Source organism: Protopterus annectens, chromosome 15.part0, assembly GCF_019279795.1.
Source record: "Protopterus annectens isolate FY-2018-M chromosome 15.part0, PAN1.0, whole genome shotgun sequence".
Lineage (NCBI taxonomy): Eukaryota > Metazoa > Chordata > Ceratodontiformes > Protopteridae > Protopterus > Protopterus annectens.
The window spans coordinates 535,989,327-536,014,000 of NC_056749.1; the positions used below are offsets into that span (position 1 = coordinate 535,989,327).

The following is a 24,674-nucleotide window of genomic DNA, read 5'->3' on the forward strand; positions in this document are numbered from 1 at the left end:
CCCTATACAGGGATGAGAACCAATCAAGGATGAATGCTGATCATGACATGGATGACATACAGGCAGATCTGTTTTTTTTTCTGATACAGCCTAATGCCGCTCCTCTAGTGGTTGATCTGTACATACCCATGAAATAGGGGACTGCTGTTTCCTCTCTGAGTCACATGAGTGTCGCTACTAAAGTATGATGGTGGCTACAGAGCAGGTGTACATCTTGGCAGAGCTAAGCACATATCCTTGCCCTATACTTTACTTGGTGCAGTGCTCATCTTCCAGTGGCTGTCAGCAGTGAAGCAGACAGGGCTGCTTTCCTCCTTCCCAAGATGGATATGCAAATGGCTGCTCATTCCCATCTGTCCTCACCAACTTCTTCTGCACCCAAGTTGATAAGTTTGTTCCCAAAAAGGATATGCAAATAGCTGTTCATTCCCATTTGTCCTCCCTAGCTTCTTCTGCACCCAAGTTGATAAGTTTGTTCCCAAGAAGGATATGCAAATAGCTGTTCATTCCCATTTGTCCTCCCCAGCGTCTTCTGCACCCAATTTGATAAGTTTGCCTAGGTCTTGTATAGGCTTGATGTGAATCACATTGCCAGAAAAAAGTGATATAAATGAGACTAGTGATGCACAGATTTAAAAGGAAAACATTTCCTTTATATAAAGGTAGATAACTAAGTAAATTATACAGAAATACAAGTGAAGTTCTGCAAGACTCCTTATTAATGGCCTGTTGAGTTTCATGGTGTCATGTAAATTCTGATTAGTATGTTTCCAGACCTCTACTATGTTCTGGGCTATTAGTGCTGTACCTGAATCACTGCCTATTTAGGCTAAACTGATGGCCTGCTACTTGATGCAAGCTTAGTTTGTGTCCCTAGGAAGTTCTGAAGATCAGATGTCACTACTGTTATTGTTGTTATGTAGCCTGATAAGTCGTAGAGTCCAGCCATTTATACGATTTTGCTGTCAGTATATTATTTGATTGAAATGAACATCATTTCTGACATATAGGACCAATCTGTTATTGTCATGTACTTTGGAGATTTACTTGTGACACAGTACTTGTGTATGACCTTCATAGTCATGATGAATTTTATAGCTGCCAAAGTTCTTCACCTTAATTAAAAATTAGCATAAGCCAAAAAAATTATTCTTGAATATTTTAACAATTTGGAAAAAAAGTGTAGTGTAAGCAGGTTGCTGTACTATGTGGAGCTTTATGATTTAGATTTAATCATTTGGAAAAAAATTGTCCTGCTCTTGTTTAATTCCTATAAAATTTCTGTTTGTGGAATTCTACTTTGCAATACTAGTGTTTCATAATATATGTTTCTTTCATTACCAGGTGTGGTAGATGACTCTACCAATGGAGAGGCGTGAATATTTTGGCCACAATGTTGTGAATTCTCTTAATAGAATTTGAGCCTGAGTCTGGCAGGGAGCGGGAAGAACAAGCTATGCTAAAAGGTAAGCCAGGAATGAGTGTGTGTCACATCTTTACTTGTCAGATGTACCAGCTGTTTTCTCTGTGCCTTTTCTTCACCATAATTGCCATTCATCCCTGCCTATAAACTTCCTTGTATGTGTGCGGCACAGAGTTTATTTCACTCAGAAATACAACTGCATCATCATCTGATTTTTTTTTCCAAAACTCACCTGATGCTATAATTTACAAACATATTACTTTGATAAATTGCAGTGTTTCTATGTCAGTTTTTAAGCCAGTAGTGCATGTTTTTTTTTTCTCAATTTCTATTATCTTACTTTTACTTCATTGTTATGCATTGTATCTTAACTGACTCAAAACCAGCCTTCTTACTTCCCCATTCTTCTAAATTTCCATGTTTAAAATAAATGCATATTTTCATCTGCTGATATGAAAGCCTTATATTCTCTTTTACATTGCTCCACTCATTTGCCTATTCCCTTTTGGCCAAATCACTCACTTCCTTCTCTCTCATCTTGTTTTCAGTTTACCAGTCCCCTTACTTGTTGGTTAATTAAGGATGCAGCTCTACACCATAATGCTCCTCCTTTCATTGCCAGCCTTTATTTATCATTTGGCCTCTTCATGCAATTTCTTTTACTTATTCTTCTGTTTTAGATATTTTTTTTACATTGCCTCCTTATTGCACTTACACTTTGGTTACACACTGAAGAATTATTTATGTCAGTTCCATATCCCTTTTGAAAGTATTCTAACCCTTTCAGCTCTTCTCCTTCCCCGTTAATGTTTTCTTCAGTGTCAGTAGTTTTATCCCTCTTCCTACTAACTTGTATCCCAATTTACATCTTGCCATTTTGCCAGATATTTTTCTGTCTTGTAATTCCTCTCCCTAATCTTCTGCATTCCAAGCTGCTACATCAGCTTCTTTCTCCAGGCCAGATAATACTTCCTGTTTTTTTTTTTTTTCTGTTTGTCATTGGATTTTCTCAAGATTGGGCAACAGAGGGGGGGGTAAGAACGTTTGATTTTAGCCTCACTGCTGGGCCTTTTTGGATTTAATCTATTTAGAGATATTGAGAGGATGGGAGATGCAGGAATTTTGCATGTAAATGAAACTTTCAGAATTTGCAAAGACCACACAACAGGGTTTAGGGGGTTTACTTTTTTCTCCACTGTTGTTTGGTCATATGGGAGAACGGAGGGGCTTGCACCATTTTTTGAAATTTGAATGGGCGCATTGGTTAGATGTTCTTTTGATGGTTTGGAAGTAATGCACTGAATCCTGATGTTTGCTTACATCAATGATTTAATATGCACCCATCTTGCCATCTCATTCTGCCTCCATTCTTTGTACTGTACATGCTTCCCTATTCCTACCCATTCCTTAGTTATACACATACGATCAGATAAATATAACCTCCTCCCCTATTTTCATCTTCATCATGTAACCTCCCAACCATTCCCTCGCCAAGAAACTGTCATAGGTAGGTACTAGGCTATCTGCCTGAGGACATTTATAAGCCTAGCCAGAGTGTGTCAGCTTTCACCGCCCAATTGATTAATTAACTGAGCCTCTGTCAAGAAGAGCCAATGAAGTGATCCCAGGGGTGTATTTTCTGTTACCCAATCATTCGTCAAGGTTTCTCTTGAAGAGTGTTAGTGAGGGGCTCTGCCTAATGTAATTAGGAATTTTGTTCCAAAGCATGGGGAGTCTCTGTGACAGGAATCTAGCCCTCCAGCATGTTCTATTTATTGTTGTGGTGAGGTTTAGCTTACTAGAATGAGTGGCTTGCAGTGACTTGGATTTCTTTAGGTGGAGCATGTCCATCAGTTCTGAGTTGGACATGGCTTTGTAAGTCAGGCAGAGATCACCTCTGAGTAAGCGATATGCTACTGAGTACAGCCGGAGTTTTTCCAGTCGGGCTGTATAGAACATATGTTTGAGGCCAGTAATCCTCTTGGTGAGGTACTTTTGTGGTCTTTCCAGCTGTTGGAAATGTCTTGTGAGGTACATCCCAAATGGGGCATTGTACTCTATGATGGGTCTGATGAGTGACGAGTAGAGGGGCACTATAACCTCTTTATTTCTAGATGCAAACCCTTTAGTAATTAGATGGGCTACATAGAAGGATTTCCTAACTACTTTGGCAATATGATTGTCAAAGGAGAGATTACTATCTACCTGGATCCCCAGATCTCTTATTACCTCTTCTGTATTAAGGAGGCTGCCACCTAAGTGGTAATTCATGGGTGTTTTGTTTTTCCCAAATGGGATGACTATGCATTTTTTTAGCCTTTTAGCTTGAGGCCATGACTTTGACACCAGGTGTCTGTCTCAGTAAGGCCCTTTTGGAGAATGCCCATGTCAGCCAGAGAGTCAGTTATGGCTCCCGGTTTGCAGTCATCAGTGAACTTGGTTAGCCATAGTCCTGCTGTGTTTGCCTGTACTTCTGAAAAGTATATGCCGAACAGTAGGGGTCCCAGGACCGAGCCTTGTGGGACACCACTTGTGACTAGTTTAAAGTCGGACCTGGAGCCCGCTATTCTTACAGTGTAAGTTCTGTCTGTAAACCAGTTGGCAACCCATCTTGTGACGTAGGGGTTTATGTTCAGGCTGGTGAGTTTTTCTATAATTCCTGAGTGGGGAATGGTGTCAAAAGCCTTGCTGAGGTCAAGGTAGGCTGTGTGTACCACCTTCTCCTCATCTATGGCCTTGGTGACTGTCTCGAAGAAGTCAACCAGGTTTAGTAGGCATGCTCTGCCATTAACAAAGCCGAACTGGGACCAGTCAAGTGTTTGGTGGTTCCCAATGTCTTTGTTAATGAGTTCCATGATTATGCACTCCGTAGCCTTTCAGACCAGGCTAGTCAGGCTTATGCAGTGATAGTTACCAGGGTCAGTTGTGGGCCCTCCATTGTGGAGCAGAATAACCATTGCTGTGCACTGTTCTATGGGCACGTAGCCTGTGGAGAGGCTGAGAATGAACAGTGTGTTTAGGTGGGGGGTTAGTTCGTTCTGTAGTTCATGCAAGACGCAGCCTTGGACACCATCTGGCCCCATTGGTCTGTGCTTTTGGCTTTTGAAAGGGCTGTTTTCACCTGTGCATCTGTGATTTCTGGGACACTACACTTTTCCAGTATAGTTGTGGGCCCTTTTGGGGATGAGAGGGCGGTGAAGTTTGCACTCAATCTATCTGCCAGGATGTTGGCAATATCAGTAGGTTCTGTGTATTTTGTGCTATTTTGTACTAGCTCAGAGCATATCTGCGAGTTGCTAAAGAAGGCTTTGTGGTTATCTTTCGAATCCTTGGCTATTTCTCTTTTGAAGTTAGCCTTGGATGATTTTATGAGGGACCTTAGTTTCTTACTGATACTGATCAGGGATGGCTTTCCTTCTTGGGATTTGCTTTTTTTCTGAACTAGTTTCCTCCTTCTGTTGTATAGCCTGTTTATGGCAGGGGACCACCAGACTGGTTTCCTTCTCTTAGGGGAGTGATTCTTGGTTTTGCTAGGGGTGGCATGATCCATGCATCCTTGTAGGTGCTCATAGAGTGCATTTGTAAGGGTTCCTGCATATTGGACACTGTTATCCTTTAGTGTGGGGGCTGTGAAACTTACTACCGCTGTCTTAAGTAAGGTGAAGTTTGCTATAGAAACATTTTTCACTGTGGTTTCCTTGGTTGGGGGTTTTGGTGTGGTGTGGACATCCAGAGTGATTAGTTTATGGCCTGATCTAACCAGTGATGGGTTGACCTCCGGTGCGGAACACCTGTCGTCCATGTTGGTGATGACCAGGTCCAATATGTTTTCACCTCTGGTAGGGGAGTTTGCCAGCTGATCCAGGGCATTTGAGTTGATAAATTCCAGGAAGCACTGGACCTGGGAGTTTGTACTTGAGTAGTTTTCCCAGTTAACGGTAGGGTAATTGAAATCACCCAATATCAGGGTATTTGGTAGGTCATGCCTAATTGCCTGCTTGTTCCCATCTTTTGTAAACTCCCTCCTGTTCATCCTCTTTTTTCAAGTGTTCCTCCAGTCTCTCTGTCCTGTTATTCACCTCACTCTGCCCTGTTCAATACATTACAACTTCCACTTCCAAGCATCCTGTATTTCCTAGGGTCTAAGTTTATTTTAACAACCCTTTTATTGTTTGTCTGCCCTTATTTCGCATCTGCTTCCATTTGTTAAAGCATTTTCTCAGGGCAGTTGTTTTTCTTTTTGGTCGTTACACATTTTCTGTATTCTCATTTCACTCCTGTCCTCACTGTCACTGTACTCTGGCCTCTTTTCTTCCTTTTCCTTCCTACATTTTCCCATTACCTCTTTTAGGGTACCAGTGTCATGCCTCCATTTTCTCTCCAGTTTATTTCATACATACCCAGCACCTCCTATAGACCCTCTCCTAACTTATTAAATTCCTTTAACGTCTATCATCTCATATAGTCAAATTACAACTACTTTTCCTCTTCTGATGTTTTTCATTATATTCATGATTTTCACTTTTAGATGTCACCAATATTTTGTGATAACGTCTTTAAATAACTACCTTTCTATGGCTGCATTTCTCATACTTCACCTTTACCACACCCCTCTCTGTACTGCTCATCTGCTTCCTTCCTCGTTCATTGCAGTTCCTCCTTGTTTATTTAGAGTATTCCTCAACTTCTTGGAGTGCTTATGTTTTAGGTTTTTTAACTGCTTACTAATATTTGCTTTTCCGGAACTCTACCCCATGTAATCCTCCTCATTTTACTTTTGTAGTTGTGTATTCATTCACTGTTTAGGGAGTGCCCCTTGTACAATGAGTGCCCCAGATTACTCTAACCTCCACAACTACTGGACTACTGTGTACTGCAGGTTGCCATTGTGCTAGAACTCTTCAGTTTCTGTTTCTTCACACACTCATACATTTTCTCGTTGTTTTGTGAATGGCCACTTTCTATTAGACACTTTCTGTGCTACCAACCATCATTTCAGTCTCAATTTACAAACTCATTGATGTTTGGAAGTACTACTTAATCTGTGTTAACTCTTTTAAGCACACATACAGTTAACTCTGTTAAGCACACATATACTCATGTACAGTTTACAGCTAGATAAACAGATGTAGATATAGCTAGACTGCATTCACCCTCTGATGTACACTTTTTTTTTTTTTTTTCATACTGCTGTGTCATTACTTCTCTTGTTAATTTTAAATCCTTTAATGTTTTGCTCTTATTTTTCACTCCCATGGGTGACCATCAGGGAATCTCACTGCCTCTCATCATTTGTTGGGTCTACCAACTCTTCCTTGGCCCCCGGACGTATGCCGTTAATGGTTGGGGATGAACAAGAGATCAGATCAAGGCATCCCAGCTCTCAGACACACTATTGCCAGGAGTATTTTATTTCTGTGTAACCCCGCTCACCGTGTATTCCCATAATGCCTTGTACGGGGGACATGCAGTTGGTAAACAGTGCTGAACTGCTCCTTGGTTCCGCAAGGAACTGAAATTGGCAAACCACTTCATCCATACCTCAGGAGCACTGTGTGGTTAGCTCCACATTCTCTGTCAGAGAGCTGAAGCTACATTGTGTGCCTATGCCTGTCCCCCTCTCAGGATGGGCACAGCTGTCCTACCCAGTCAGTGCCAGAGTCACATGAGCCACTAATAACCCAAATCATAGTCATGGCTTTATCCCTCAATAGTATTGTGTTGACTTTATTTTTATCTCCTTTCAGATACAGATCTTCTTTGCAGTACAGTGCCTATAATTTAGCCAGTTTCAATTTATTAAAGAATTCCTATACTAATTACCAATTATTTAACTTCGGTCTCAAGATACTCATTCCCTGTAATGCACGGTTTACTTCATGTTTTCCTAAGATGTTTGCACTTTATAATCAAGCATCAGTATTCCTTTCTATATTTTTAGTCTTTGCAGCATATTACATACCTCTGCACCCCAATATAATTCCATTTTTTTGCACACAGTCATATGTACAGTTTTCTTTTTTTATTTACATCTTTAACTTATTTTTGAACTCAGTCTTTGCAGTGCACTCTGTAATTCCTCCCCATTAATATCAGAGCCCATCTATATTTCAGCAGTTTATAGTTATACCTTCTCTTTGAATACAGGCATTATTTGTAGAGCATTGCTTGTATCTTTGTCTGCTAGGCTTCCTTTTCCCTAAATGGCTCCTACACAGGTGATCACCCAGGTGTCGCCATTCACAGCACTGCTAGGTCTTCCATTGCTCCATTAGACTTCACCAAAGTGGTATCAACCTTGTCCTCAAGTCATACTCTCTTTATAGTATATAAAACCTTTATAGTTTTATATACTGCTTACATGTATACCCAAACATCATTCCCTTTCTTTTGTACACAGTTATCATTATTTGAAGTTTTCCATATTTTGATCCCATGTACTTCTTTTTCTGCCAGTATTCCGAATTAGTAGACAATTTTATTTCATCTCTGTAGTCTTCACAATCCAGAACATTGCACATCTCTTGACACAGGTTCATTTTTAACTAAAGTTTTGCTTTTGTCATTATCTGTGCCATTGATGAACCTTTCAATATATTTGTTTACTTTATCTTCAGTTGTTCACTTCTGTTTTTATTGCCTTTCTGTACTTTTCTATACCATTATTCACATTATCCAACCTTATGGATTATCGCTTTGCCAGTGCAAAGTTTACTTCTGCTTTCCTGCTGAATCTCTATACTCCCTTCTCACTCCGTGTACCATGCATTAAAGGAAATATATTTCATACAATGGTCTGCTTGGCTTTTCCTTTTCACCTTTTGATTGTATTCATATGTACAATCACTGCTTCATTTATTCTTTTTACAGGTTTTCTGTTTCGCTTTGATTTCTCATTTTTGACTACATTACATGCATTTAACTCTCCCCTTACTGTAGCACAGCATGCATTTAACTGTCCCCTTACTGTCGCACAGCATGCGTTTAACTGTCCCCTTATTGTCGCACAGCATGCGTTTAACTCTCCCCTTACAGTAGCACAGCATGCGTTTAACTCTCCCCTTACCATCACACAGCATGCATTTAACTCTCGCCTTACTGTAGCACAGCATGCATTTAACTCTCCCCTTACTGTAGCACAGCATGCATTTAACTCTCCCCTTATTGTCGCACAGCATGCATTTAACTCTCCCCTTACTGTCGCACAGCATGCATTTAACTCTCCGCACAGCATGCATTTAACTCTCCCCTTACTGTCGCACAGCATGCATTTAACTCTCCCCTTACTGTCGCACAGCATGCATTTAACTCTCCCCTTACTGTAGCACAGCATGCATTTAACTCTCCCCTTACTGTAGCACAGCATGCATTTAACTCTCCCCTTACTGTAGCACAGCATGCATTTAACTCTCCCCTTACTGTAGCACAGCATGCATTTAACTCTCCCCTTACTGTAGCACAGCATGCATTTAACTCTCCACTTACAGTCACACAGCATGCTTTAACTCTCCCCTTACTGTAGCACAGCATGCATTTAACTCTCCCCTTACTGTAGCACAGCATGCACTTAACTCTCCCCTTACTGTCGCACAGCATGCATTTAACTCCCCCCTTACTGTAGCACAGCATGCATTTAACTCTCCCCTTGCTGTCGCACAGCATGCATTTAACTCTCCCCTTACTGTCGCACAGCATGCATTTAACTCTCCCCTTACTGTCGCACAGCATGCATTTAACTCTCCCCTTACTGTCGCACAGCATGCATTTAACTCTCCCCTTACTGTCGCGCAGTATGCATTTAACTCTCCCCTTACTGTCGCACAGCATGCATTTAACTCTCCCCTTACCATCACACAGCATGCATTTAACTCTCCCCTTACTGTCGCACAGCATGCGTTTAACTCTCCTTACTGTAGCACAGCATGCATTTAACTCTCCCCTTACTGTAGCACAGCATGCATTTAACTCTCCCCTTACTGTAGCACAGCATGCATTTAACTCTCCCCTTACTGTCGCACAGCATGCATTTAACTCTCCCCTTACTGTCGCACAGCATGCATTTAACTCTCCCCTTACTGTAGCACAGCATGCATTTAACTCTCCCCTTACTGTAGCGCAGCATGCATTTAACTCTCCCCTTACTGTAGCGCAGCATGCATTTAACTCTCCCCTTACTGTAGCGCAGCATGCATTTAACTCTCCCCTTACTGTCGCGCAGTATGCATTTAACTCTCCCCTTACTGTCGCACAGCATGCATTTAACTCTCCCCTTACCATCACACAGCATGCATTTAACTCTCCCCTTACCGTCGCACAGCATGCATTTAACTCTCCCCTTACCGTCACACAGCATGCATTTAACTCTCCCCTTACTGTAGCACAGCATGCATTTAACTCTCCCCTTACTGTAGCACAGCATACATTTAACTCTCCCCTTATTGTCGCACAGCATGCATTTAACTCTCCCCTTACTGTAGCACAGCATGCATTTAAATCTCCCCTTACTGTCGCACAGCATGCATTTAAATCTCCCCTTACGGTCGCACAGCATGCATTTAACTCTCCCCTTACTGTAGCACAGCATGCATTTAACTCTCCCCTTACTATAGCACAGCATGCATTTAACTCTCCCCTTACTGTAGCACAGCATGCATTTAACTCTCCCCTTACTGTAGCACAGCATGCATTTAACTCTCCCCTTACTATAGCACAGCTCTTTTCCTCATTTCTATTCCCATTATGATAATCAAATTGTGCTTTCATTGAGACAGTTTACTTTTTTCTTTTTTTTTGTTCCTTCCCATCCCCACTTCTTGTTTTTTTCTCAAGGTATTCTACCAACCCCATAGAATGTTGCATATCATCCTCTTCTGAATCCTTCTCCAGTTAATGATTCTAGTGATTTTATTTCCTTTGGCTACTTTTAATTCTTTGTAACACATCGTCTTTCCTTCTGCCCTCCATTGTGTTTCCTGTCTCCATCTCTATTTGGCTTTGTCATTTTCTGAGAAATACATCTTCTAACCTTTCACTTTCTAGAAATATATAATGACATCGGTAGATGTCTTTCTCTGCCTTTTTCATCTGATTCTTCACTGCCTCTCTTGGGTCTGTCTAAGCAGTTTTGTAACCTGATAACATGTTTTTACTTCACTTCTGTACCACTGTGTTTACCATAGTTATAGACCTCTCTGCGTAATAAAACTGTGCTAGCATGTACATTTCCATATGACTAGCAATGAGGCCTACTAAATCAAACAGGTGAGGTACGCATGATCTTTCTGCAAATGCATGGCCTTTTGAAATGTAATTCTATGCTAATAGGGGACAGAAATACCTTTTTTATATATATATATATATATATATATATATATATATATATATATATATATATATATATATATATATATATATATATATAATGTGTGTGTGTGTATGTCTGGATCTGTCTATGTCTGGATCTGTCTATCTGTGGTCTGCTTGTCACGGCCTGCAGACAATCACATAGCTATAGCAGCACCACCCCAGCACCACCCCATTAAAGGTGGTCCTACTACCAACCCTGGAATGTATAGGCCCATCAGCCTGATGAGGCTCATTTGTAAGGCCATGGAACACTTTGTAATAGACTTGATTAACACTGACATTAAAAATGTTATTAGGCTAGATCTGCAGCATTTTGGTTTTATAACAAGTAGATCATGCCTAATGAACTTGGTTAAGTTCTTTGAGAACATGAACCTGGTTAACTTTTCTGAGAAGTTAACACAAGCTTCTCAGAATATACCTGTGCCTTACTTTCCAAGCAATCAGCGACTCTGTAGTCCAGGATCTCTTGTCCCTTCATAAATGTAAACACTCCCTCAAATAAAAGAACAAGGTATTTAAACCTGCTTCAGCAGATCAATAAAACAAAGTGGAGAGAGAGATTCATTACTTAGAATTTCCCTCCCCTCTGGAAAAAACACCCTCTCCTAAAGCAGCATGATACACTGTCTTACTTCATACAAGACCTGGATAACTGGATCGGTATTTATAGAGTGATAACACTACCTTTCTTCATACAGGACCTGGATAACTGGATTGGTATTTATAGAGTGATAACACTACCTTTCTTCATACAGGACCTGGATAACTGGATTGGTATTCATAGCGTGATAACACTACCTTCCTTCATACAGGACCTGGATAACTGGATTGGTATTCATAGCGTGATAACACTACCTTCCTTCATACAGGACCTGGATAACTGGATCAGTATTCATAGAGTGATAACACTACCTTTCTTCATACAGGACCTGGATAACTGGATCGGTATTCATAGCGTGGTAACACTACCTTCCTTCATACAGGACCTGGATAACTGGATCAGTATTCATTGCGTGATAACACTATTTTATTTATTTATTTATTTGTTTTATTTGCATTTTGATTACCGGGAAAGTCCACTGGGCCGAATTGACCCATTTTCAGTGAAGGCCCGAGGAGAAAAGCTCCAAGATGCATTATACAATTTACATATAAATGATAGTTAATATTAAAGATCTTATGTAGAATAGTTACTCATAAATGCTTTCAATATCATGCATAGTTAACAAATTCATTAAGCTTGAAGGTAGGGATCATACAGCTTCATCTGAGGAAAACAGATATGGGTTATTTGTAGAAACAGTTTACATACAAACCTTTTAAGAAAATGTAAATACGCTTTGCATACACACATCAGCAGTAGAATGCTATTTACAATATTTACAAGGTTGGACTGTGTGAGGGTAGCTGTAGGAGGTGAGAGCTTAGAGAGAAGCTATAGAAAATGTTGAGAGCTTAGATAGGCTCATAGGAAGATAACTGTGAGAGTTGTAGAGCTTGGGAACCAGAGCAAGAACCCCCTTAGATTAGGTTGGGTGAAGGCAGATACATTTCCATTTAGTGGACAGGTGTTTGAATACTTGAGTTTTGAAGTTTTCTGAGTTTGGTATGGTTCTTAGTGTGGAGGGAAGGGAATTCCATTTTTTGCCTAGTGAGAAAGATAGGAGAAATTGGCCAGCAGGACGTTTAGGTTAATGGATAGTAATTAAGCTCTGATTTTCAGATCTGAGAGCTCTGTTGGGTGTATAAGGGGGAAGGATGTTAGAGCGGGACATTTTGTTGGGTGAAATATGTGTCTATGTGCAGTAGTGAGTTGGAGATAGTCTAGGTGGTTTGGGAGTTCAAGCCAATTCAGGAATTGTAGGGTTAGGCAGTGATGGGTGGTATTTTTAGATTTAGAGGCAAATTTAGAGATTTTGTTGCAGCAGCTTTCTAGTTTAGAGGTGATAGAGGAGGACAGGTTGGTTAGGAGAGGGGATCCGTATAATAAGGAAGGAAGAAGATAAGTTGAGGCCAGAGTTTGCCTGGTAGAGTTGGGGAAAAAGTGATTATTCCTATACAGCATACCTAGCTTTTGGTGGGTTTTCTTAATATTTTGTTGAATATGAATATCAAACTTGGTGGTCATCTACAGTAATGCCAAGTAGTTTGGCAGAGGGGACTACTTCTATAGGTGAGTTGGTTTGACTATAGAGTTTGAAGTTGTTTTTATCGTAGGAGAGGGTCTTTGTGGGCGGGAATAGTAGAATCTTTGATTTATTTGCATTGAGAGAGAGGTGGTTTTGGCATATCCAGTTTTCAGTTGTTGAGAAGGCAGTTTGGGTTTTAGTCAGCAATTCAGAGAGTTTTGAGGCAGTGCAGAATAAGGTTGAATCGTCTGCATATTGAATCATTTTAGCATCAGAAATAGCAGTGTGAAAGTTATTGATGAAGATGTTAAAAAGCATTGACCCAAGGATGGATTCCTGTGGTACGCCAGTTGGGGTAGGTAAGAAGGAAGAGATGGAGTTCTTCCATTTGACTCCCTGTGATCTGTCTGATAGCTGGAGAACCAGGATAAAGCATTACGTGAGAGATTAAGGTTTGAGAGATGCCAGAGAAGATGCTTATGGGAAATGGTATCAAAGGCTTTAGACAGATCGAGTAAGTGGCCTGAATCTCGGGCTTGATTGACAGTTTCTAGGAAAGAGAGTAGAGCGGTTATTGTGCTATGGCCTGGACGGAAGCCATACTGGGTAGGAGTGAGAAGATTGTTTTGGGTCAGGAAAGGCATAAGTTGGAGGTGGATGCATTTTTCTAGGATTTTGGAGATTGGTGAGAGCAAAGCAATGGGGTGAAAGTTTGAGATGCTGGTATTTTTGCCTCCTTTATGAAGAGGAAGAGTATAAGTTGAGTGCCAGAGTTTGGGGATGTATGATTCTTTTATGGATCAGTTGATAATGATGCTGATTGGGAGTGCAATGCCATCAGCAGCACATTTTAGGAAGGAAGAGGGAATATTGTCAGGAGCGTTAAAGCAAGGTTTAAGTTTGGACAAAAGTTTTTTGTATAAAGTTAGTGGAGATGGGTTTGAGTTCAAACAGATGAGGTGAGTTAGAAGGGGGAGAGTGTAGAGCAGTTGGGTTATTATTGGGAAATGTCTTGGTGAGGGTAGTAATAGTGTCTATGAAAAATGAGTTAAATTCAGAGCCTAGTTCGAGATCAGATTTACTTGGGTCAGGACAGGGATTATTCTTGGAGCCTGGACTGAGGAGTGAGTTTACTGAGTTCCAGAATTGTTGGGGGTTTTTATAGTTATTGGACTGAAGTTTGATATAGTAGGATTTTTTTGTCTTTGGTGATTAGTTGTTTTGCATGGTTGCAGAGCTGTTTATATTGGAGCAAGGTATTGTCCAGTTTATTGTTTTGGTAAAGCTTCCATAGTTTGTCTCTGTGGTGCATAATCTGTTTTGTCTCTTTGGATATCCAAGGAGCAGTTTTAGTTTTTATCCTTTTGTTTCTTAGTGGGGCTAGTGAGTTTAAAGTATCAAGGAAGACAGAGTTGAAGTATTCTATAGCCTTGTCAAGAGGAAGGATGTTTAGAATATGCCAGTTCATTTGTTTGAAAGTATTTGAGAAAGTAGTTGGGTTGAAGCTACTGAGGTTACGAGTTTGAATGTACTGATGCTGGTGTGTGGAGGAACTAGTTGAGCGATGCATGAAGGCTGGGAGGTGGTCACTCAAGGTATCAGGAATTGTGCCAGAATGGGTTATTTTATTTGGATCTGAGACTAGGATCCAATCTATAGTGGATCCAGGAGGGTTTATTTTGTCAGGTCGAGTGATGTAGAGGATTATTTGAATGAAGTTATAGATGTTAATGGATAGGGAGGGAGAGGGGCAATTGATTTTATTCCAGTCAATATTCACATCACCAAGGATATAAGTTTCATAGTTAATTTCAGTAGAGGCCCATAGGAGAATATTTTCGTGTGTAGAGATATTGTTACCAGGTAAGATATATAGGGCAATGATGCAGATATTTTTATGTTTATTTAGTTTTAGAATTCCAGCAGTTAGTTTAGTGTTCTGGAATTGATGAATTGGAATTTGGAGGGGAATTAAGGTAAGAAGGTTGGAGTAGACTAGGGCAGTGCCTCCACCTTTTTTATTTAGTCGGTCATTTCTGAGACAATGAAATCCTGGGGGCAGAATCTCAGAGTCGGATATAAAGGGCTCGAGCCAGGAGCCATAGTGCATTTTGAGATTTAGACTTCTAGCATCGAGTAGCATTACCCTCAGTTTTTGCTTGCCTGTTCCTGTTATGGTGGTGAATTTGTTATTTGAACCTTGCCTAAAAAAGGCACTACAGGGGCAGCAAGAGCCTTAGCCATTATCCGGAATCCCAGGGGTGACAGGTGCAGGCCATCTGTGGCAAAGCATTGTGGTCTGTCGACCATGTCATCCCAAGCAGACAGATACTGGATCCCCTTAGAATGACACCAGAAGCTTAGCCAATTGTTGAAGTCAATCATTTTGTCCTTGTACTGCGGTATCATTCTGGGCGATGGCAGAATGCTACTCAGGGCTAGGGTCATACCTGCCTGGGCTACAAGATCGGAGAGCTCTTCCATGTCTCTCTTCATGTAGTCCAGGGAGGTACATCTCAGGTCATTCACACCAACATGGACAATGACAGAATCATATTTGTACTTGTTGTGGAGTGACCTGAGTGCGTGGGTTATGTGGCGGATCCTGGCACTCGACGGGCAGCTGACAGTAACCTTCTCCTTGTTTAGCCTGGTGCGTGGGACATCAGTGTGCCTGACTATAGAGTCACCTATAATTAGTGTGTTGGGTGCGTTGTTTTGCCTTATTGGCTGTGGTTGAGTGGCACACTAAGTCTGTGGGCTATGTGTCATTTGGGTTATGTTGGGGGATGGAGGTTGCTTGCATTTCTGCTTTAGAGGTCTCTGTTGCTTGGACAGATTATTATTGAGAGCCTCCGCAAATGTTTTTGCGTTACTGTGTGTGGATTTTGGTGGAGCAGATTTAGTAAGACTATGTGATGAGTGTGGTGTGGCACAAATGTTTCCCTTCTCCTCATGACTGTCAAGTTCAGTCTTGGTTGGAGAGAGCTTTACCTCCAGTTTGGCTAGATAAGTGCATCCCTCACAGGTTGTAGTATTGGCTGGTAGGAGGAGAGGGTTGTTTGTGTGCATGAGGCAATTTCTACATTGCCTCAAGATCCCCAGATTCATCAGATAGACAGGAGAGAAAACTGGGAGCTGACCCTTGGACATGCCTGAATAAAAAAATATTTTCCTCTAGATAAGTGAGGAAATTGAGTACAAGAGCTGTTTTTTTCTAAGCAAGTGAGAAAAGTAAGTACAAAAACTGGTTTCATGTAGGTAATGAGGAAGGTTGAATGCTATAGTAATTAGTAGCTTATTTAGTGCTTACAAGTTCTGAACAAGTCTCTGAGCACGAATAAGCAAACTGAAGTGCTAAAAACTAAGAATCTGTATCTGCACTAGATGAGTTACAGGACAGAAACAAGTGTAAATGCAGGCTTTCAAATCAGAAAGTTAAGAGAGATGAAAGAGGCTGCCCAAACGGCCAATAACTACAATTTCTGGGCCAGAACCACTCCTTATGTGGTAGACAGGTTACCTAGTGCTTACCACTCCCACTGATAAGCTAGAAGGCTTCTCTCCAACACAGAAAGGCTTGGGGGGCTCGGAATCTTACATACAGTCCTGGATACAGCAAATATGTATCTGGAACACTAGTTACAGAAAAGGTAGGAAACAGGCTTACAGTTTTTTTATTTTATTTTTTTTTTACAGAAAAGTAGCAAAAACAGTAGTTAAAACAATTCAAATGCAGTGCAAGCTAGCCCACTTGAGTATGTAGCAATATTAGACCAAACACAGTTTAAAAATGCAATTAAATTAAAAAGAACTAAAAGCAAGTGCAGAAAGAGTTTATTAGGTAGAATGTGGTAAAGAGATGGGACTGGGGGAGTGTCCCAGATCAAATCTACAGTGGGGCGGGCAACTGCAAAAGCCACCAAATTTAAACTACAAGCCAAAAATTGAGAGGGTGGGTGGGTAAGACAAAATAGTTTCAACAGAGATCTAAGCAACAACTAACAGTACAAACTGTAAAACCAAATAGATTTGAAAGCAGTCTCTCAGAACAGGGAGACAACAGTTTCAACAGAGATCTAAGCAACAATTAACAAACTCTAAAACCAAAAAAATATACTCAGCTCTGTATATTTGCAGATAGATTGGAAAGCAATCTCTCAGAACCCAGGTTCCAGCAATTAAATGCAGGCTGTGACTAACATGTCTAATTTTATGCAAGTAATGTAACTTTGTAATTGTTTGTATAGCTTATCCTGCTTACATGACATCCACTTTTTTAATGTAGAAAATGATATTTAGTTTTCCTATACAATGATGTATTGTATTTATTGTCATATTGTAGTGTTTAAAATTGTTTGGAAAAATTGAAATTTAAGCATGTTTTTTTTTCTTACCATTTATCTTGGTGTTCATTTCAGAAATCGTTATTACAGAACAGCCAACATCTGCCTCAGTTCCTCCTGACTACCCTGTTGTCCTTCACTGCAGAGCTGTGTGTCCCACAGAGGCCGTACCTTTACAGTATCAGTGGTTTCTCTGTCAAGATGAGGTAAGAGAGTGCAAAAAGATTGTCTATAGAAGCATCTTGGGTGTCCATTGTGCTGTTTAGCCATTTGCTTCGAAGGTTTGTGGTCTGCACTGTGTGGCAGGACAGGTAGCTTTAGTTATTACAATGAGTTAATGTTTACAGTAACAACATAAGCCAGTCAATGCATTGCTTACAAGGCCGTATCTAAAATTGTGACAAAATTTAAAATATGAATACAATAAAACTTTAAATCAGACAAATTGGTCAGATTTTTTTCTGATAACAAACAATACAGTCTTGTAAGTTCAGCACTTATTGTAATAGATGTAAATAATATAAATAGATGTTTAATACTTGCTGTTTGTAAATTCTTGCATTCGCTGTTGGAAACTCCTGGGTTCTGGCTAGTGCGATTCTCAAACAACCTGGAAATATATTGCTGATTGATAAGTATATTTCTTGGCATTTTAACCTTTCAGAGTTCTGCATCGCCTTAATTTTGCCTGACTGAATTGTTTTATATATTTTCTGACATTGTTTTCTGGTTTTCCCCTCACCCCACCCTATTCTTGTGGTGTTATAGTTGGTGGCTTTGCAGTTGCCCGCACCTATTGTAAATTTGATCTGGGATACCCCTCCCAGTCTGGTATTTTGCTGCATTTATTACTGCTTGGTAGTAGCCTGATTAAATTGTAAATGTTATTCTAAGCCTTTTGGTTTAAACACTTGGGCTTCAGACCAGTTGTTTTACATTAAGAAGGTTTGTGGTCTGCACTGTTGTGGCAGGACAGGTAGCTTACATCCTTCTAAATTGGGAATTGCTGACTGAAGGCTCAGTATATGTTATTCTAAAAGTCTATTAGTTCTGGTTTAAGCACTTGGGCTTCAGGCCAGTTATTTTACATTGGTATGTGGTCTGTAGTCTTGTGGGAGGAGAGGTTAGATTCTGCCCTTCTGAGCTGGGAATTTCTGGTTAAAGGATTATTGCGGCTGCTTATTTGAACTGTTTCTTTCTGAAATTGGTGCACCTTGTTTGCTGTAGCATAGACTAGATTCAGGCATGCTAAATCTAGCTTTGTTTGTATAACTTGAGCACTAATCCAGGCCATCTTTTTTTGGAGGTGGTTCCCCTGCACCCTAGTGGCAGGAGTGTGCAGTTAGAACTTGTCTGAAGACTGCTGGAACAGGACTCAGTTTTGAGCTTTTTTACTGGTTAACTGGGTAATTTGTTTAAATCAGTTTGCTCATTTTCTATCGTTGTATAAAAAAGTGCACTTTATTCATCTGCTTTTACTGTATTTGTGTTTATTCCTACTTTATTGAATTTATTCTGCTGCATTTATTACTGCTTGTTAGTAGCCTGATTAAATTGTAACTGTTATTCTAAGCCTTTGGTTGAAGTGCCTGTGCTTCAGACCAGTTGTTTTACATTAAGAAGGTTTGTGGTCTGCACTGTTGTGGCAGGACAGGTAGCTTTCATCCTTCTAAGTTGGGAGTTGCTGATTAAAGGCTTAGTGTCTGTTATTCTAAGATTAGTTCTGGCTTAAGCACTTGGGCTTCGGGTCAGTTATTTTACATTAAGGAGGTGTGGTCTGCACTCTTGTGGAAGGAGAGGGTAGATTCTGCCCTTCTGAGCTGGGAGTTTCTGGTTAAAGGCTTATTGTGCCTGCTTATTTGAAATGTTTCTTTCTGAAATTGGTATGCCTTGTTTGCTGTTGCATAGACTAAATTCAGACCTGCTAAATCTAGCTTTGTTTGAATAACTTCAGCACTAATCCAGACCATCTTGTTTACGAGAAGGTTCCCCTGCACTGTAGTGACAGGAGTGTACAGTTAGAACTTGAGTGATCGAAGACTGCTGGAACGGGGCTCAGTTTTTAGCTTTTTATTGGTTAATTTGTTTAAATCAGTTTGCTCATTTGCTACTGTTATATAAAAAAATACACTTTATGCAACATTTCAGTGACATAAGAAACCAACGTCTGACAAATGCCCTTTAAAAACATGTTCAAAATCACAAAAAATCCAAATTAAATTTTACTGTTATAGATAAAATTTGGGGTGACAGATCCAGGAAAATGGGATGACACAGTATATTGAATAATAAGGAAAAGGCTTGGATAATTAAATTAGGGGGGTTTATTTTCCCCTGGCCTGAATGACCATCTTTGAATGGTGGTTTGTATAAGTTATGTATATGATTCTATATACTGTGGTCTGTCTTTAAATGCTGATCAATCTGCTTAATTAATGTACTCAGAATACTATTTAAGCATTCTTTGAATGTTATGAGTGTATCACTGATAAAGGCCTTGGGGCTGAAACCAGTTTGATTCATGGTTCATATATTATTATATTAGTATATATATATTTTTTTCTCACTGGTTGATGCTGGCCTCTTTTTTGAGTTTAATTTGTTTAAATCAGTTTGCTCATTTGCTACTGTGATATATATATATATATATATATATATATATATATATATATATATATATATATATATAAAAATACACTTTATGTATCGCCGCTTAGCTAGAGTTAAACTATTCCTGGTGCCATAAAGTTTGTTCTTCAAATTTTCCCTTAGAACTAGCCATTTTTTTTTGTTTTAGCACTCAAATCTGTTTCTTTGAGCTCAGCACTTGTTCAGAACTCATTGTAAGCAGAAAATAATTTACAAATTACTACACACTCAACTTTCCTCACTTATCTAGAGGAAAACAGTATTTAGTACTTAATAAATAAGTACCTATCCAGGCATGTCTAAGGGTCAGCTCCCGGTGTTTTCTCCTGTCTACCTGATGAATCTGGGGCATATTGGGGCAATGCAGAAATTGCCTCATGTACACAGACAACCCTCTCCTCCTACCACCCAACACTACAACCTGTGAGAGATGCACTTATATAGCCAAACTGGAAGCAAAGCTCTCTTCACCCAAGACTGGACTAGACAGTCAAGAGGAGAAGGTAAACACTTGCACCACACTCATCACATAGTCCCTCAAAGCCTACACCACCAAAACACACACATAGCAACACAAAACACACACATACATTCACAGAGGCTCTCAATAAAAATCTGCACAAGCAACAGAAACCTCCAAAGCAGAAATGCATGCAACCTCCACCCCCCCAACACAACCCAAATGACACATAGCCCACAAACTCAGTGTGCCACTCAACCACAGCCCATAAGGCATAACAACGTACCCAACACTCTAGTCATAGGTGACTTTATAGTCAGGCACACTGATGTTCCACTCACCAGGCTAAACAAGGAGAAAATTACTGTCAACTGGCTGTTGGGTGCCAGGATCCACCACATAATGCACACGCTCAGGTCACTCCACAACACATACAGATATGACTCTGTCATTGTCCATGTTGGTATGAATGACCTGAAATGTACCTCCCTGGACATGGAGGAGCTCTCCGATCTTGTAGCCCAGGCAGGTATGACCCTAGCCCTGAGTAGCATCCTGCCATCACCCAGAATGATACCACAGTACAAGGAAAAAAATATTGACTTCAACAATTGGCTAAGCTTCTGGTGTCATTCTAAGGGGGATCCAGTATCTGTCTGCTTGGGATGACATGATTGATAGACCACAATGCTTTGCCAGAGATGGCCTGCACCTGTCGCCCTTGGGATTCCGGATACCGGCTAAGGCTCTTGCCACTCCTATAGTGCCTTTTTTAGGCAAGGTTCAAATGACAAATTCACCACCGTAACAGGTACAAGCAAGCAAAATCTTTGGATAATGCTACTCAATGCTAGAAGTCTAAACCTCAAAATGCATTCACTCGAGGCACTCTTTAAAATGGAGAACATCGACATCTGTGCAGTGACAGAGATGTGGTTCAAGGCTCCAGAGAGAGAGCACCCCTGCATTACCAGGCTATAATTTATACCACACCTTTCAGCCACCTAACCTGGACTGAAACTCTAAAGGTGGAGGTGTGTCCATATTCATTAAGGATATCCACACCTCCATGCTAGTTGCTCAGCATAATGCATCTGAGATTATCCAAGTGCAACTAACTCTGGGCAAGAATGCAATCCAAATTGTAACTTGCTACAGATCCCACACCATGCCCCAGGATACCCACTCCTCATTTCTTGATACACTGGAAAATATTAGGGTACAAACCAACATGCTAATAATTGGTGATTTCAACTATCCCACCATTAACTGGGAAAACTACTCATGTACCAACTCTTTTGCTCAACGTTTTCTGGAATTCATAAATTCCAATGCCTTGGATCAGCTTATCCACACCCCCACCAGGAGCAGCAATATCCTAGACCTGGTCATTACCAGCATGGGTGATAGGTGTTCCACACCAGAGGTCAATTCCTCATTGGTCAGATCCGACCACAAGCTAATCAGCCTAGACATCTACATCCTGTCTCCACCCCCACCCCCACCCCAATTAGGGAAACCACTGTAAAAAAATTTCTCCAAAGCCAACTTTACGCTTCTTAAGACAGAAGTGGCAAACTTCACAACACCCATGCAGATGGACAGTAGATGTACGACTGCTGAATCATACACAAATGCACTTTATAAGCACTTATACAAGTTCATGGATCATACTATCCCTAACAGAACCAAGATGCTATCCTCCAAAAAAAAGAAGCCAATCTGATGGTCCCCTGCCATGAACAAACTCTACAACAGAAGAAAGAAACTGTTGCAAAAAAGAATAAAATCCCATGACTGGAAGAACTCCCTGGTCAGCCTCAGTAAAAAGCTGAGATCCCTCATAAAATCATCCAAAGCTAGTTATGAAAACAAAATCACCACTGATTCTAAAGACAATCACAAAGCATTTTATAGCTATGTCAAGAATCTCAATGGCAACACTCAGATCTGCTCTGAGTTACAGCACAATGGCACTAAATATACAGAACCAGCTGATATTGCCAACATCCTGGCAGATAAGTTCAGTGCTAAGTTTACCCCCTCCTCACCCCCTAACAGGCCCATCCCTATACCAGAAGAATGCAAAGTTCCTGTAATCATGGCTGCACAGGTAAAAACCACACTCTCCAAAGCCAAGAACACAGCATCCATGGGACCTGACAACATCCCAGGCTGCATTCTGCATGAACTGCAGAATGAACTGGCACCCCAGCTAAGCACCATGTTCAGTCATAGCCTCACCTCAGGCTTTGTGCTCACTGAATGGTGTACAGCAACAGTTATCCCACTACACAAAGGGGGAGCCACCACGGACCCCGGGAACCACGGCCCTATTAGCCTAATGAGCCTGATCTGCAAGGCCATGGAATGTATCATCATGGAACATAGAAACAAAGACATTGGTAATCTACAAACTCTGGACCCACCCATTTCAGTTTTGTAAAAGGCAGATGATGTCTCCTAAACCTGATTGACTTCTTTGAAGCAGTCATCAAAGCCGTAGACGATGGTAAGGTGGTTCACACAGCCTATCTAGATCTTGCCGAGGCTTTTGACACCATCCTCCACTCTGGAATTATAGATAAACTCACTAAACTAGGTATAAATCCCTATGTCACAAGATGGGTTGCCAACTGGCTCACTGACAGAACCCACACTATGAAAGTAGCAGACTCCAAATCCAACTTCAGACCAGTGACAAGTGGAGTACCACAGGGTTCAGTCCTGGGTCCTCTCCTGTTTGGTATCTACTTTTCTGAAGTACAGGCTAACACAGAATGTCTTTGGGTAATGACGTTCACAGATGACTGCAAACTAGGAGCCATAATTGAAACTCCTAACAATGTGGACATCCTACAAAAGGGCCTCACCGAGACAGATGCCTGGTGTCAAAGACATGGCCTCAAGCTCAATGCCAAAAAGTGCATTGTCATCCCCTTTGGTAAAAACTCTGTACCCATGAGCAACCACATAGGTGGTTGTCTATTTAACACTGAAAGTGTGGTAAAAGACCTTGGGACACAGGTGGACAGTAGATTCTCCTTTGATAATCACATCGCCGGAGTAGTCAGGAAATCCTTCTACGTGGCACACCTCATCACAAAAAGTTTCTCATCCAGGAAAAAAGAGGTCATTGTTCCCCTCTGCTCATCACTCATTAGACCCATTATAGAGTACAACACCACTTTTGGTATGTACCTCACAAAACATCTACAGCAACTGGAAAGGCCACAGGAATACCTCACAACGAGGATTACTGGCCTCAAACAGATGCCCTACGCAGACCATCTCAAAAAACTCCAGCTTTACTCCTTCGCATATCGCCTACTCAGAGGCAATCTCTGCCTAATGTACAAAGCTGTGTCAAACCCAGAGCTGTTGGACATGCTCCACTTAAGCAAATCCCAATCCCTCCAAGCTACATGCTCTAGGGACCTAAACCTTGTCACTACAATAAACAGAACATGCTGGAGGGATAGATTCCTGTCCCAGAGACTTCCCATACTCTGGAACAAACTACCTATCTATATCAAACAAAGCTCCTCATTAGCACTCTTCAAGAAACATTTTGATGATTGGATGTGAAATAGGAAATTCACCCTGAGGATCACCTCTGTGGCTTTGCTCGATAGGGGCACAGGAAAATAACTTTCTTGGTGGCGAAAACCAAGGTACCTTTTTGGCTAGGCTTGTATAGGCCCTAGGGCCGATAGCCTAGTACCTACCTATGAATACAATATATATATGGTATAAGTTTGTCTTCACGGACCTTTTAAACCCACCATGCACACCCCTGCCCCAGTGGGTGAATAAGAGTTATCTAGGTAGTGAATTCCTCAGATGCAGGGCTTGACATAACAAAGAATTCTGACTAGAAAGCTGCAACCTGGGCATCATTTGCTGTCCTATGTCAGTGGAGCAATGTTCAAGCTTGAACACAGTATAACAAACAGTACCATGCCATCTCATGCTGGCCTTTCATTGTGGTACCAAAAAAATGCTGGCTACAACATTTTGATGAAATTTATTGGTACTGTTCTTCTGTTCCTTAATGTGTAATGGTGATGTATATATTTCTGTTAGTTGAATGAAGTTTCAAAGAATATTTCTAGTAAAATGTTTTATCACATTGCCATTCACTTTTACATGTGAATTTACATTTACTGCATAATTACTGTCCACTGCTTCACTTACTTTTTCAAAGAAATTAATGAGGTTGAGGAGGCAAGACCTTCCTTTGATAAATCCAAATTGATGAGGGTACAGAGTTGAGAGATTTTCATTGCCCAGATTAA

General features: G+C 40.7%; 1 protein-coding gene across 2 annotated transcripts in view; it reads left to right on the top strand.

Annotated features, from left to right (window-relative positions):
• Window positions 1-1,349: 1,349 nt before the first annotated feature.
• Window positions 1,350-24,674, top strand: part of LOC122789899 (mucosa-associated lymphoid tissue lymphoma translocation protein 1-like) — a 696,960-nt gene continuing 673,635 nt past the window's right edge. For both annotated transcript variants that reach the window (XM_044057339.1, XM_044057340.1), the window contains exons 1-2: window positions 1,350-1,466; window positions 17,343-17,473. In XM_044057339.1, the coding sequence (XP_043913274.1) occupies window positions 1,457-1,466; window positions 17,343-17,473 (141 nt within the window). In that variant the 5' untranslated portion in view covers window positions 1,350-1,456. The remainder of the gene's footprint in view (window positions 1,467-17,342; window positions 17,474-24,674) is intronic.